Here is a 16,212-nt window from a genome sequence, read left to right as displayed (position 1 = left end):
TTTATGACTTACTTTCTTCACCACACCAATAAATACAGCCCTATATATAGCCCATGCTACAGAGTGTACCACGATATAGACACCATACGACACACCACAATATAAACCCAGTGGGGTAATACAGACACCATGGGATGCACCATGATATAGACAGACCATCATTTACTTCCCCATCTCCTATCATTTGACATTTAAGTTGCCTCCAGTTTTTCACCACAATAACTAACACTCAAGTAAACAACCTTGCACACAAGTTTTACATTTATTTTCTGTGGCTAGAATCCTAAAAACAGAATTACTGGGGAAGAAAATTGCTGATCTCCAGAAGTGTTACAACAGTTTACACTACCCCATCAAGTGAGAAACCACTTTCTTAACATGCTTGATAACTCAGAATATCATTTTTTTAATCTCTGCCCATCTAAATATTATATATTGCTATTTTGGTTTCCATGTTTTTACATGTAAATCCTGGTCACTTAATATTCTTTCATATAGTGCTTTTTCACATTCTTTCTAATTTTCTATCAGGGAGTTCATTCTTTCCTTACTGATTACTAAGAACTTTTAAACATGTCTTAGTTTGACATGTCAGGCTAGAATGGGACTCACTTGAAAATTATAGGCAGTTTCTTGGTCTGGAACCAGCCAGTCTGGATTCGAATCTTGGCCCTGCCATAGAAGCTGTAGAGTCTTGAGCAACTCACTTAACCTCTTTGTGCTTCAGTTTCTTTATCTATAAAAGGGGGATAATAATGCTATAATTTGATAGGGTTGTTGAGGGTAGTAAATGAATTATAAGAGTGCCTGATAATGCTAGTCACATTTGCTACTATATTATTTTAAACTCACCAACTTACAATTTTGTGGGGTTATTTTTTAACTTCAAACTTAACCATTAAAAACATGTGATGTAGTTTCAAGCAGAAACAAAAATTTAAGTACAGTATACCTCCCTTTAAGTATATATTAATGTGTATAAATAAATAAGAAGCCAAAATGATCTGCATATCCATTCAACAATTATCAACTGAATTCACATCATACTATGGGCCAGGCATTGGGGACACAATGAAATACAGAAAAGAGATGGTCTTTTCCTTATGCCCACCCTGGGTATACCACAGGAACAGTCACTTGCAATGCAGTGGCCCAAGGACTGCACTTGATGGGTGACTTCCACTGCACACAGAGGGGCTCTTAAGCCACAACAAATGAGGGAAGAGTACATCTCCCTGAGAAAATATCAAGCCAAGTCCTCAAGGAGGAAGAGTGATTATTCAAGTACAAGGTGGGAGAGAGGGAAGGGACATTCCACAAGGAGGGGAGAGGAATCAAATGACTTGTCGGAGGTCTTAAGGTCCTGAGAATGTGGAAACTAAGAGGAGATCTAAAGTTTCTGGGTTTCTCATCCTGGGCTCTTACTGATCATGTTCTACAAAACCTGACAATGGGAGGTCTTTCACCATTTTCTAAATGGCTTTAAGATCTTCTCTTGAAGTATCCCTCTGCCTGCCTTCTGAATATTAGGCACAGAGATGACTCAGTACTGTGCTAAACAAATGACCTTCCCTTTCTTGACACATAAATCCCCTAGATGTTATGGATGGAAGACTCTTTGGTGGTCACAAATGGCCCACCCTTTATAGCATCAAATTGGGAGTGGGCTGGGAATGCAGCACATTTGAACATAATAGTTTGTGCAGACTTGCATCCTCTGTAACAGTGAATCCTTCAATGAACATCTCATTTGCTTTACTCTTCTTTCAAACATTCTATTCAATGAAGGAGAAAATCTCCACATATTGCTAGGATGTCTACCACTGTCCGTTTGTTTTTAGGAGGTGCCTGACATTGAACCCAGGGCCTCATTCATGGGAAACAGGTGCTAACTGAGCTACATCCACTCCCCTCTAATGTTTTTTAACATCCTGTTATAACAAAGGCAGAATACCTTCAGCTCACAGATTTACTCAAGCAAGAATATATTGGACTTAAATTCTGCTTTTGTATGATGGTTCCCTGTACTTCTATTTATGGTAAATGATAGAGGTTTTTCTATTCATGAAAGTGATACACTGATTCATTTTAAAATTAAAGTTAACTCAGTTAAATTCAAGTTGAATAAAGAGGTCCTAAAAGTCATGAAGATGAAAGTGAATGGCAAATTTGGCAAAGAGTCAATTTACTCCACCATAACCATATGGAAAGGAAACCCTACCAAAATTCACTAAGTTCCCTTGAATCAATCATGGCAGTAATCAGACAGACACCAGGAACTTAAATGTTATTAAGGGCAAACCACTACACATCACATGGTTTCAGCATAACACCTATTTCATAAAAGTGAAGTGGATAATATTCATCAAAATTTAGACAAACACATTGATATAAAGTGTCTCTGATAAGCTTTCTTCTTTTACATGTATCCTTTCCTATAAGGTGGAAATGGTAAAAATGAATCAAACGGCTTTAAATTTTTACATCTTAAGTCATTGGAAGTAGCTGAAAGTGCTCTGAAAAATGTATTAAATGCATATTTATGATCACCAAATACCTGTTGGGCAAAAAAAGTAGAAACCCAAAGGTTTTGGATTTGTGAGTTTCTAAAGACCCAAACATACACAGGAAGTAGTGGATGAGATGAATGGAAAAGAGCTGAAGTGAAAATCAGATGTTAGTTAAACTTAATAAAACAGTGATAAAGGGAACAGAACTCAAATGCAAAAAGGAGGATAGGACCTTTGGATAAGAGGACACTAATTTTAATGATGAAATCTAGATGATGATACTGATGATGAATGTCTCCAGAAAGCACTTCCTTCATTCAGTGTACAAAGATGATGGAGGATGGCCAAAGTAAAGGGCCTGGGTTTTCAGTCCCTCTTCCCAGAAGAAGCCATGTAAACAGTTTAATAATGAATGGAGTAAATGTGACCACCAAACCATTGAATACAGCATTAATGCAACATAAAGAGGCACACCAGGGTGACTTCAGTATAAAAAAAAAGAATGACAAGTGTGAAAGCTGTGCCCACCCTGAAATTAATCCCTACAGGACACCTCACCTTCGAGGCTCAGACACAGAACCTTGCCTGACTACTGTCTTCCCAGCTAAGTTACTCAATGGACAAATCCTCTTGGGTCATTTCAGGATGGCAGATCTCATCCATTCCATATGCCTGGTACTGTCCATCAGCTGCCATTCATGGCTATGGACAGATGGACCATGTCAAAGTGCGTCAAGGAGAGAGGCCTAACTCACCAAGGAGCATAGGCTAAACATCACAGATGATGGGCCCACATGCTCTAGGGCTCACTTCTGCTCACACAGCAGTACAGGATGAGTGTGCCTCACACAGCCACAATCCACAACACTTAATGAATGACTTCAAGTCACCACACAGCAGTCTGATACACCTGTACTAAACAAGGGCATTTTGATGTGTCTATGTTGGCAATAGCCTTCCACAAGCACAAAAAACAAAAACTTTCACTGGTAAAATCCCCGTGTGTTGTAGACTAGTAATTCAAAGTATCTTCACATGCTCACAGCCCCTCCATTCCAAAGTTAATGAAGCTGTCACTGTACTACTGGACCATCAAGTTGAAAGGCTGCTCAGAAAGTAGTCAAGTGCTTAAAACTGACCAAGGACCACAAAAAGAAACTGATGTTTCACCAAAGAAAATTATCTAAATATCAAAAAATCTAAACATTGTGGTGAAAAAGCTATAAAGTATTGAGTGTTTTAAAAAGGCATATGGAGGTAACACCTTACAGTGAGTATGATCAACCCTGCTGATTTATAAAAGGGATTGTGCCTGAAAGGGGTGTGTCTAGGGAGGTTAAATGGTAATTGAAAGAAAGCTAGAGGATAATCTAGGGACTATATAACAGTGATTTGGGTAGATGACAAATGTAGTTAGTAGGACAAATACAAGAATGTTCTTTTTCGAGGATTTAAGAACATGGAGATACATGGGGAAAATATAGCTAATTTAATGTATAGACTAGAGTTAAAAATAATATTCTAATATTTTTACAGCAATGGCAAAGAAGGTAATATACAAATGCTAAGGGTCAATAAAAGGAGGGATATGAAGGGGTAAGGGATTTTTCCTTTTAGAGTAATGAAAAACTTCTGAAATGGACTGAGCTGAGGACAGCACAACTCTGTAATGAAACCGAGAGCCAGTGACTATACACTTTGGATGGATTTTACAAGGCAGGGCCCCATATAACACAATGAACCCTACAGTGAATTATGAACTGTGGTTAACAAATATGAGAGCATTCTCGCATGAACTATAACAAATATACAATACTAATACATGGTGTTAATAATAGGATAATTTGTGGGGAAAAGTGTCCAAATATAAGCTATGGACTACAGATAACAGTAATACTCAGATGACGGTTCTTTCATCATTTGTAACAAGTGTATCACAACAATGTAAAGTGCTGGTGGTGGGGCAATGTATGGAAATCCTATATGGTATGCATGATCATTTAACTCACAACTTCTCAAATTAAAACAAATTAAAACAAAACAAAAAAGGCATACAGAGGGGAAACGGACTTTGGCCCAGTGGTTGGGGCGTCCGTCTACCATATGGGAGGTCTGCGGTTCAAGCCCCGGGCCTCCTTGACCCGTGTGGAGCTGGCCATGAGCAGCGCTGATGCGCGCAAGGAGTGCCGTGCCATGCAGGGGTGTCCCCCGCGTGGGGGAGCCCCACGCTCCAGGAGTGCACCCGTGAGGAAAAGCCGCCCAGCGTGAAAAGAAAGTGCAGCCTGCCCAGGAATGGCGCCGCCCACACTTCCCGTGCTGCTGACGACAACAGAAGCGGACAAAGAAACAAGACGCAGCAAACAGACACCAAGAACAGACAACCAGGGGAGGGGGGGAAATTAAATAAATAAATAAAATCTTTAAAAAAAAAAAAAAAAAAGGCATACAGAACTTTAAACTGTATGCATTATGACTGCTTCAGCAAAGACAGTCTGAAACTTTGTGTATGTGTATGTATATGTACATATACATGTATATATACCATGTATGTATATGTAAGTATATACATACTCTATAAACACACATATAAACTAATGTGCTATAGACCCAAGGGAGGGCAAAGACTTCTAGCTTTTCAGCAAAACCCACTTCTACATTCTGAACACATTTCTAAGCCTCTCTTCTTACCTTGCATTTAGGTGTACATGGTGTGGCCATATTACTAGTTTCAGTCGACTGAACAAAAACAAGTCATTGTTACTTCTATCATATTTTTATATAGATTGCTACAAATATAGCATCTTAAAACAATCCCCATTTATAAGCTCATAGTTCTATGGGTCAGAAATCCAGGTGGGCTTGACCAGGTTCTCTGCTCAGGTTCTCACAAAGTGGAAATCTAGGTGTCGGCGAGACTAGGGTCTACCTGGTGGCTCTGAGAAAGAATACCCTCTGAGGCTCATACAGGATGTTGGCAGAATCCCGTGCTTTACAGCTGTGGGCCTTAAGTCTCCGTTTCCTGGCCGCTTGTCATCCACAGGCTGCTCTCTGCTTCTAGAGGCCATCTGCCTTCCTTCTCACATGGCCGTCTCCATCTTTAAAACCAGCAAACGCACATCGAAACCTCCTCCTCCTGCTAATCTCTCTATGTCTGCTACCAGCCAGTCAGAGAAAATTCTGCTAACAAAGGGCTGATGTGATCAGATTAAGCCCACACATATAAATCACTCATTTGCTATACAAAGCAACAATCTGGGGGATGATATCTCATCATATGAACAGATTCCATCCACACTAAAAGGGGAGGGCCACAATCCCCTTCCAAGTCTGACCCAGGAAAATCTCCCATGTGATGCACCAACCTTGAAAACCTTGTTTTAAAGATGGAAGAACTCCAGGCATCCTGGATCCTTGAAGCGCATGACAGTAAACAGGAATGAAAATGACTTTGAGCAGCAAAGGGCCATTAAGACTTCCTGGTTGAACCAAAGTATTAGGACATCTTGCATTTAGTAAGTTCAGAGAAAGACAACCAAGCCTGCCGGTTGAAAACTAAGTATAAGGAAGAGCTTCCACTGTACTTGTTGACAAAGAGAACTGACAAGAAGCAAATACTCAGTAGGCTACTAAGTTTATGAGAGAATTAATTGCCCATATCATCCAGAAGCCTGGTAGTTAAAAAGTCTGTGACTGTAAAACAATCTCCAAATTAAATAAACAGGAAACTGACTGAAAACGTTGTACAGCTCCTAGAGAGGTACTCCCTCTCATCCTCTTTAGATCTGGCCAAAGAGAAGAATAAAATATTTCTCCCTAGATTACAGAATTCAGATAAAAATGAAGAAATTTCTTCCTTGTAGGGGCTGGGGGAGCTTTACAATTCCTCCCCAGCAGGACTGCATCAATCTTAGGGAAAATAACTGCTTTGACTCCTAGTCTTTCCTTTCCCAAACAGAAGTGTTCATTGTGGACAGAATTTCTTGTACACTTAAGGTCTTGGCAGACTATCTGCTATATGTGCCCAAGCACTGAACCTAAATACTAAGACACCTCTTAGCCCCATAAAACTGCTCCTCTTAGGATCTATGAGGAAAGTTCAGCTTGAATTATAATAAAGATATTTCTATTTCTTTTATATATTGAATTTTAGAAACAGCCGGCAAATTCTGCCCAGAGATTGTTCAGAAGCCTAAGTACCTAAGCAAACATCCTAGGAGCGAGGAGGCTATCCTCAAGTGTGACAGACAGCTTGCCCATACTCCTCCATACCATAGGGAATCTGACCTGTGCAGGGGGTGGGGCAAAGAGCCACTAGATCATATTCTGAATTCAGCCAGTTGTTCTAAATGTAAAATCTGGGGAGCGGACTTGGCCCAATGGATAGGGTATCTGCCTACCACAAGGGAGGTCCACAGTTCAAACCCCGGGCCTCCTTGACCCATGTGGAGCTGGCCCATGCGCAGTGCTGATGCGCGCAAGAAGTGCCATGCCACCCAGAGTTGTCCCCCGCGTAGGGGAGCCCCACACACAAGGAGTGTGCCCCGTAAGGAGAGCCGCCCAGCGCGAAAGAAAGTGCAGCCTGTCCAGGAATGGTACCACACACATGGAGAACTAACGCAAGATGATGCAACAAAAAGAGACACAGATTCCCATGCCGCTGACAACAACAGAAGCAGACAAAGAACAACACGCAGCAAATGGACACAGAGAACAGACAACTGGGGGAGGGGGAAGGGGAGAAAAATAAATAAAAATTAAAAAAAAATTAAATGTAAAATCTTTATATACAGTCAAGTTATTTCCTGAAGCATCAGACATAAGTTCGTGAGTCAGAATTAGTTGAGAATATTTTGTTGATAGTGTGACAGGGTCTCTAAGGGTACAAAGGATTAAAAGGACAAACGAGGGAGAAAGGAAGGCAAGGAAATCCTTCGATTTCTTCCATACTCAGCATCTTGCCTAGCAGGCCTTGCCTTCAGAATGATTTCTCATTCCTAGGAAAGCATCAACAGGCATTTACTTTAAACCTTGGTGCAATTCTTAGACTCCAAGTTAACTCCTATCATTCAGTTATCAATGGGTCCCAGCCTTCCTTCTCCACTTCTTCAATCCACTAACTCTAAAGAAAGTCCTCTAGTTAGATGACACTCTGCCAATCCGTATGCAACCCGAAGACTTGGCAGAAAGGAACTTGCTTTACAAGCTCAAAAGAAGAACACCTAAGCTCCCAAGTTAAATATCTCACTCCCACAATGACATTTGTCCTCAAAACAGTTACCATTCTCCTCCAACCAAGTCTTGCCACTTTCAAGGATACCTCTAATTAACTTGGAAGGTACTTTAAAATGTTCCAAGTTGACAAACTAAAATTCATATATGCTCAACTTAAAACACTCAAGAATCACTGTGGGGAGAAAAGTTTGCAAAAATATAACTGGCAGCAACAAACCTTTGATGAAGAAGAAACTCAATCTCATTTTCCTTTCACATATCCTAGAGGTCCATCTGCCTAATGTATGAATGAATTCGAGCTTACAACTTTTTTTATATGATTCAAGTTATCCTTATTAATAAGCACAGAACTCTCACAAGTGTTATCTCATTCAATCCTGACACCTCTGGAGAAGTTACTTACACTTAAACACCCCTAGAATTAGTTCAGAGAAGGCTGACTTCTGACTGGACATTCTAAAACCCAGAAACAGTACAACTGGAGTGTCAGTGTGACAGTGCAGGAAACACTACATTCTCTGATGAAATGGTCCATTTCTTGACAGGCTTTTTACCTTGCTTAGAGGGAGCGGCAAGGATCAGGAATGTCTTTAAGAGTCTGGTGATAAGTTAAGGACTGCCTCGCTCAGAAAAAAATGTACATAAAAAATGTGGCATATTATTTTAGAAAATAGACCCCAGCAATCAACTATGGAACCTTAGGCTAAGAACCTAAGGGTACAGGTACATGAACTCTGTGTCAAACAGAGTCAACACCCGAGATCTTGAAGGCAGCAGAGATTTTATTGTTTAGAGGAGGCAATGAAGGAAGGAAGACACTCACTCAGAAGAAACTCATACATAATTATATATTTAATGAAATACAATAAAATGTAAGTCTCATCAAATCAACAAATGCATGAACAGATTTGTTACATTCTTCTGATCAAAGCATCTCTACAAAATTATAGCATTTTAAATGTGATAGAAGTGCAAAGAAATTGGTTAAAACAAGAAAGGCATAAAATGCCAAGGTAATTAAATTCTCCCAGCTGAAGAATCTGAGTATGACAATAATCACATACAAGACTGTATCATAATGCAGAGCCTACCCAAATAAGAGTATTATCATTCAAAGATAAGATACAGTCTATGATAGGTATATATCTAACAAAACTTACTAAAAAAAAAGTATACCTCGCCCAGTTATATTATTCACAAAATTAATCACACTTTTAAATGTTGAATCAAATACAATATTTAGAGGAATACAGTGGCAAATCCTTTTATGACCTAGTAAATTTTACTATACAACAGACTTTCATATGGTACTATAAAGCAAGACACCCCCACACCAAATGCATAATAGAGTGAAGTTTTAAAAACTATTGACTTTATAAGAGCAGGATGTTAATTGTAATCAGATAGCTATTTTTACCTAAACTGCTGCTGGTTTAAACCAAGAAGTGAAAAAATCAGCAGTACTCTGGGTAAAACGAAATTTTAATATGAAGAAAGCTAGAGTAATAGATGCGTATTTATTCTATTTTACAGTAAAATAATATTTATTCTAATTGTATGTTAAAATAGTTTACCATGAGTAGATAATAAAGTATATTGGAATTAAAATATGATCAAGTTTTGCTATGCTAGCATATTCCCAGCCTAAAAGATTTTCTCCTGTAATAAATTTTATATGGTAAAGCATTTTCCCCTCCAAATAGCAGAAATATGAAAAATAATTATCAGCAACAAGGTAGAAATAATCACTTTTAATACAAGTGACATGTGACATGTCTAAATCAGAGATTTCAAATCAGTGATGCAAACACAAAAGGCATGCTGTTTTATTAATCCAAATATATCTCACTAACATAAAGAAAAAACTCAGCAGTGAAATGTTTGCCTAATGACGGGTCTTCCACTTATAAATACAGGTATTAATCCATCATGTGCATTATTTTCTCAAAATGTTAAATGTCAATTCTCAAAAGAAAATAGTTTTAGATTTAAAGTCTCTTTTGCAGATAAAATCAGGCTCATGGAATGGTATGGGGAAAATGGTTACAAAAGTAGCGCATAATTATTTCCCTTAATATCTCTGTGAGATGCAAACATTAGCACTGACTTTACACACCCTTCAAAAACACACATACATGCACTGAGAAAGCAAACTTTGTATGGGGCTTTCTAAGATTGTGCTACACTAAGGTATGGACAAGAGAATGTTTTGCTTCACCACTAAAATGAAAGGCTTTTCAGTGAAAAGAAGAAAATGATAGCAATTCTGCATCTGGTATGATAAGCAGTAGTAATCTAACTATATCACAAGCAGATCTCCTCAAAACATTTAAGTTCTTTTGCTTCTCAATTCAATTTTTTTTCTGAATTTTAAAACTATAAATTCAAGCTTTAGCTAAATTGGAGCCATTTTTTTTGCTACATTAGTAAAGCTAAAAATTCTAGCTTTTATAATTTCTTCATGTCTCATTATTACTAAAATATAACATATTTATACCAATAAAATTGATAATTATACCTTTTATCAAACACTTTTTATGTGTTTTACAAACTCCTTATCCTCACATCAACTCTATAAGATAAATATTATCCTCATTTTATGAATGACAAATTCCAAAGTTAAATAACTTGCTCAAGATGGAGGCAGCAGGTGGGATTCAAAATTTAGCCTCTCCCACTCCAAAGTCCAGTTTCCTAATGTCTTTTAAGGCACCAAGGTTTGCAAAGGAAAACTTCCAAATCAAAGTAAGAAATGGATGTGACATTGGTAAATGCAGTGTTGAGGTCTGCTTTAGATACGTGACTTTTTTCTGAATTAAAAAAGTCAGTGACATCAAAGAAGCCTTGCTTGGGAATTTACAGGCAGCATATATGCTATTTCTTTGCAACAGAAAAAAAAATTTTCTTTTTTTATTGGAGTTGTAGGATTACAGAAAAACCATGCATGAAACAGAGTTCCTATATACGACCCTATTATTAACACATTGCATTAATGTGACATATTTGTTCCAATTCATGAATTCATTTAAGATTATTATAGCTGTACTATTAATTATAGTCCATCATTTACATTAGGGTTCACACCTGAAATAATTTGAAGAATAAAGTTGTTAGAGACCTCCCAAACTATATCAACAATGCACTTAATATTTTAAAAATATTTCCGGCAGAGAGGTCACAGAAAGCTTCAATTTGAAAAGCAAAGTAAGTTTGTTAACTGGCATTTTTGCCCATATAGTCTTTTTTTCTAGATTTCCCAAACTGATGGATATAACTAGCTAATTCTATAAAGCCAAATCTACTGTAATAGAGATGAAGGGCACATGCGCATGCACACACACACAAATTGAATTTCATGCATCTGTCACCTCAACTTAACCAAGATTCTACACAACTCATCCATCCCTCCAGCTTTCTGAATGTGGTTTGTATTAGGGCTGCCATTGTGGCTGCGTGGGGGAATGGGGGGTGGGAATTCACTACTTCTGAAAAATGATGGTAGAGCTAATTATGGCTAATCTATGAAAAAATATTTAAGGCTAAATGATGGAAAATATGTAAGGGCAAGACAGCAAAGTCCTTAACTAAAGATCCCTTAGATTATTTCAGACGGATAAGGGAAAAAAAAGGTAATCATACACATTATATAAGAAAGAGGTCACATAAAACGTATTTGCTTATTTTTCCCTATGTAAAATCCCTCATCTTAGTCCCCGGAAATTTGTTAGTAGAACCTGAATTAAATAAATTTTATTATAATCACAGCTTATTAACACCATAGAGGCAAGTATGCCTATCCAAAATGTAAAAAGTTCACTAAAAATACTTTTAAATACATTAAGTCGTCAACAATTTAACTATGTTCCGGCAGCAAAACCCAGGGTAAATTTTTATTGGCACGCAGATTACTGGTCAAGCCTTGACCAGGAAGGAGTTTGACGATCAAGTTTTCTAGGGAGAAGTTAACACATGAACTTCCCTGAAGAAAGCCCCCTCCCTCTTCCCGCCCCCTCCCTCCCTTCCCTTCCCTGCCCATTCCTCCCGAGCCAGAGCGCGACGTGGAAAGTGGGACTGGGGGACCACTGGGCAAGAGCGCAGACCGCCGGCATCTCCGCAACCTCCCGCTGCGTGCCAACACATCCCGGGACAGCCAGCGCGCCGACACCGCAAGGTCACCCGGCAAGAAGCGACTTTACATAATCTGCCGCCGCGCCGCCCGAGCACCTGCGCGACGACCTCGGTACCACGGCGGCCCCCTCCCCCGCGGGGCGGCGCGCGAGGCCACCAGGCGGGAAGCCAGGGACCCCGCGGGCGCCCGCAGAGCCGTGCCAGGCTGGGGGCAAGGGTGGAGGAGAACGCGGGGGCGGAGAGGGCTCCCAGCCCGGGGCTGCGGGGGGCCTCCGCGGGCCAGGCGGGCCACGGCCGAGGCGGGCTGGGCTCCAGGCCGGGGTCCCTACGGTTCCGCCCGGCGGCAGCCCCGCGCGCGCCCCTCGCAGCTCCTCCCGGACCGCCTGTGACACACCTGCCACGCGCCTTACCTGAGTGGCTTTGTGGAACTGCTTCTTGAGCCCAGCCACGGACATGATGCGGGAGGACACCGGGCGCTGCGGGAAGGAGGCAGCCAACGGCCGAGCTGAGCAGGAGGGCCGAGCCGGGCGGCGCGCTCTCCCCGGCCGCCGCTAGTCGTGCCGCCGCCGGGGCTGTGGGCGCGGGGGCGCGGAGCCGACGCGGGACGCGGCTCGTGCGGAGAGACACCCTGACGTCAGGGGCGGGTGACGCGGCTTCTTAAGGGGGACGCGGGAAGCCCCGCCCCGGGAGCTGGGTTGGCCGGGCAGGTGCGTGCGGCTCCGGGTACCTGGGCCTGGTGCCGCCGCGGGGATCTGGTTTCCGGGCACCTGTGGGACGGATGTCTGGTCAGAGGGCCAGGGGCACTGTTCTCCCGCCGACCGCAGACAGGTACCTGCAACTAGGCAGCCCAGTCAACAAAACGTCTCCGGTGCCTTGCTCGGCTTCCAGGTAGCCCCAGCGCCGCTGCCTGCCACTTCCCTGCCTGCCCTTTGAGCTTGGCCTGTCTGCAGCCTGGAAAGGAGTGGCAAGAAGTAATTGCTCCTTCTCGCTTTGCCCCGCGGGGTTGATCACAGAAAACAATTCTCTGCCCTGGTTTTAATATTCCTAAGCCTACATCCACGTAAAGGAAAATCACCAGTGTCACTTTGTCCTTTTGGTATGATACAATTTAATGACTTTGGGGGGGACTTAAAGCTGTCCAGGTAAATAGAATTGAATTGGGGTATAACTACAGTAATAATATTAAATCCTCTGGATGCAAAAATGTAATCCTGTGTGTATGAACTTGGCTTTTTTGTAAGTGAGGGTTTTCAGTGTAAAATAAGCATTATATAATGTGAAAAACCATGATACTAAATTGTACAAAGTATATACACTTGGACAAAAACAAAAGAGCTGGAATTAGGTGAATTGAGAGCTGAGAAGAGCGAGATGCCTTCTCTGTCCTGGCAATTATCCACTGTCTGTTTTTTCTAGGACTGAGGAGCTCATGGGAAAGATTTTGAATGCTGTCCCCAAGTGGGCACCAAACTTAAAAGAGAAGTCAGAAAGATGCCTAAAAATGGGGACCCCGGAAAAAACGATCAAGGATGAGTAAGGAAACAGCGTAGCAAAATGGAAGTACTAGAATTACCATTAACTGCCTTAGCAACCCTTGCTGTCTTAGAGGGAACACAGACGCATTCACATCTACCTTCTAGGCACAGCTGCCTGAGCAAGGGGTGGACACCTGATATAAGGTATGACAATCTGAATTTGGTGAATCACAAAAATAATTATGTTTTTGAACTAATCTTATTCCTGTGGGTGTATGGCCCTTCAACTGCACTAGATTCTCTTAAGGGACCTTGATTAGATCACTTTTGATTGAACTATGCAGTGAGGCATGACTCAGGTTGGGTCTGCTCTCTCTTACTGGAGTCTTATATAAATGCAGACACAGAGAGAAAGAAGACACACAGGAAAGGAAGCTCTGCCATTTTTATCCTGCCATGTTAGAGGGCTCGAGGATCACTAAAAGCCAAGCTGAGGCACGAAGCCCCCAAGAGGCTGGGTCCAGGGAGCAGCTCTTTGCCTGATCTCTCACAGCTAGGCTCAGGTCAGGGAGAAAGCAGAGCAGCCGAGGCTAAGAGAGAAGGCTCGGAAAGAGACAAGCCATGTGCCTGATTGCCCATGGTTGAGCTCCTGGAACTGGTGGGCCTTGAAGAAAGGCAGGGACCTCAGCAGAGATTGACTGCCGTCTTACCTCACCATGTGGCAGAATATCAGAATCACCAGTAGCTGACTTTAGATGAAAAGCCATCTCTGATGGTGCCTTGATGTGGACATTTTTGCAGACTTGAAACTGTAAGTTTTATCCCTAATAAATGTCCCATTATAAACAGCAACCCATTTCTAGTATTTTACATAGGCAACCTTTGTCAAATAAAGACACAAGGGCACCCTATCCATTACTATACTACCAATCATAGTTCTTCTTGATACTGTGAACTAAAACACAGTCAAGCAGATAGTGACGGATACTGGAGCAGTAAGAGCACATGGGTTTGTGACCCAGTCTGCAGAGAGAAGCAGAAAAAAGAAGCAGAGCAGATCTCAGTATGGTTACGTAGGGCACTGTGACAAGTTTTGATTAGTGTGCTAGGAAGGAAAAACTAAGTTAGTGCTTAAGAAGTGATTGACATTTCTTAGCAGGGAATTAAACTGTAAATATGAGATGATTCATAGCTTCCCTTTCTCTCTGCAACAATATTCCAAATAGTCAACCAGCCTAGATAGCCAAGATCCAGAGTGAGGAATAATGAAGGGCAAAGTACTCAGCTCATACTCACTGGACATTTAGCATGAGTAAGAAAAATAAAAAATAGTCTTAATCCACTGAGTCTGGAGTTATCGTTGCAGCAAAATTAGTCTATCCTGACTGATTCACCCAGACAGAATGCTTTTCCACAGACACTGGAGAGAGACCTTCCTGTTCCCTTGGTGACCCAGGTATATTTTAATTTTTGTTATTAGATGTCCATGAGGTTGCCTGTTTTATTCTTACAAAAACCTTAAGTTAGGGTAGGTATATTTCTCTTTCCTGCAGCCAAGGATGCCCTTATTGAAGCAATGGGTAGACAATGCCCCAGTGCCTGAGTATCAGAGGAGTTTTGGGTCCAGGTACAGGGGTTGACCATACCCTGACCTTCTACCTTGCATTTTCCTCCTGCTGGGCAGAACGAGTGGTAAGCTCTGTCAATCCATAGACAATTCTAGAGGAATATCAGGGCAAGGGGAAATCTGTGTCCCAGAGAAACACCAGACAGGGAAAAATTCAAGTCCTCCTGATAGACAGGTAGGGTTACCAATCATCAGACTCAGGGACAAACTGTTAAGGTGACCTTACTGAGGCCCCTTAGAGGTGATATGCTGTTTTAGTTTGCTAAAGGCTGCCAATGCAAAAATGCCAGAAATGGGCTGGCTTTTATAATGGGGATTTATTAGGGTAAAATCTTACAGCTCTAAGGCTGTGAAAATGTCCAAAGCAGGGCAGCAGGCAAAGTTTTTTCCCCGAAGGTCAGCTGCTAGTGAAACCATACTCCTGCCACATGGCAAGACACAATAGCAGCTCTTCCAGTCTCCTCTTTCCTCTAGGCAAAGGGTTCTTAACATTTTTTGTTCCATGGACCCCTTTGCCAGTGAGGTGAAAATCACAGACCCCTTACTAAGCCCACACTATACTGAGTATTATTTAATAAATATATCACAGGTGTACCAACACATTCCCACAAGAATAAGGTTTTTTTAATTTAAATTCAAGCTCACAGACCGTTTGTTAAGAACCCCTGTTCTAGGTTTGCTTTCTCCCCAAGCTCAGCTGTGGACAATCAGGTAATGGCATCATTTAAAGATGCATTCTGTCAGCTGTAGGAAATTCTGGTGTCCTCTCTTACATAGCAGGGTAAAATAGCAACTCTTTTTCTCTGTGTCTCTCTGCATGTTTTTCCCATGATAAAGGACTCCAGCACGAGGGCTGAGACCCACTTTGGGTCATGCCTCACTGAAGTACTCTAATCAAAGGCCCCCAACTGAATCCAATCCAATCAAAGGGTCCCACACGCTCAGGAATGGATTAGTTCCAAGAACATAGTTTTTCCTGGGATTCACAAAAGCTTAAAACTCTCACATATGCCTAGGGAACATTTACTCACATATATAAATAAAGAGCCACCTTGGTGATTCCCAGGTTCTTGACATTAGTAAACTCTGCAAGATTTGGTCTTACTACATAGGTAAGTAGCTCTGAGCTAGAGATTTGGGTGTTAGTACTACTTTGACTGCATTGGTACTCTGACAAGTTGGTGAAGCCTACATATACTCACATGCACATTCATAAAAAGGTTACCAAAAAATGCCAAAT

The 16,212-nt window shown here is 41.4% G+C and overlaps 1 protein-coding gene across 2 annotated transcripts in view; it reads right to left on the bottom strand.

Moving 5' to 3' along the window:
• The window catches only part of SH3GL2 (SH3 domain containing GRB2 like 2, endophilin A1), a 253,693-nt gene extending 241,155 nt beyond the window's left edge, over positions 1 to 12,538 (bottom strand). Inside the window, exon 1 of one of the 2 annotated variants that reach the window (XM_071216756.1) lies at positions 12,281 to 12,538. In XM_071216756.1, coding sequence (XP_071072857.1) covers positions 12,281 to 12,325 — 45 coding nt within the window. In that variant the 5' untranslated portion in view covers positions 12,326 to 12,538. Of the gene's footprint in view, positions 1 to 612; positions 737 to 12,280 lie in introns of those variants that run through there. The other variant, XM_071216757.1, reaches the window with a different exon arrangement.
• Positions 12,539 to 16,212: the final 3,674 nt, after the last annotated feature.

The sequence above is a fragment of the Dasypus novemcinctus genome, chromosome 8, assembly GCF_030445035.2.
Source record: "Dasypus novemcinctus isolate mDasNov1 chromosome 8, mDasNov1.1.hap2, whole genome shotgun sequence".
In the NCBI taxonomy this organism is placed as follows: Eukaryota; Metazoa; Chordata; class Mammalia; order Cingulata; family Dasypodidae; genus Dasypus; species Dasypus novemcinctus.
The sequence above is the reverse complement of the archived record's forward strand: the minus strand, read 5'-3'. Positions and strand labels throughout refer to the sequence as shown.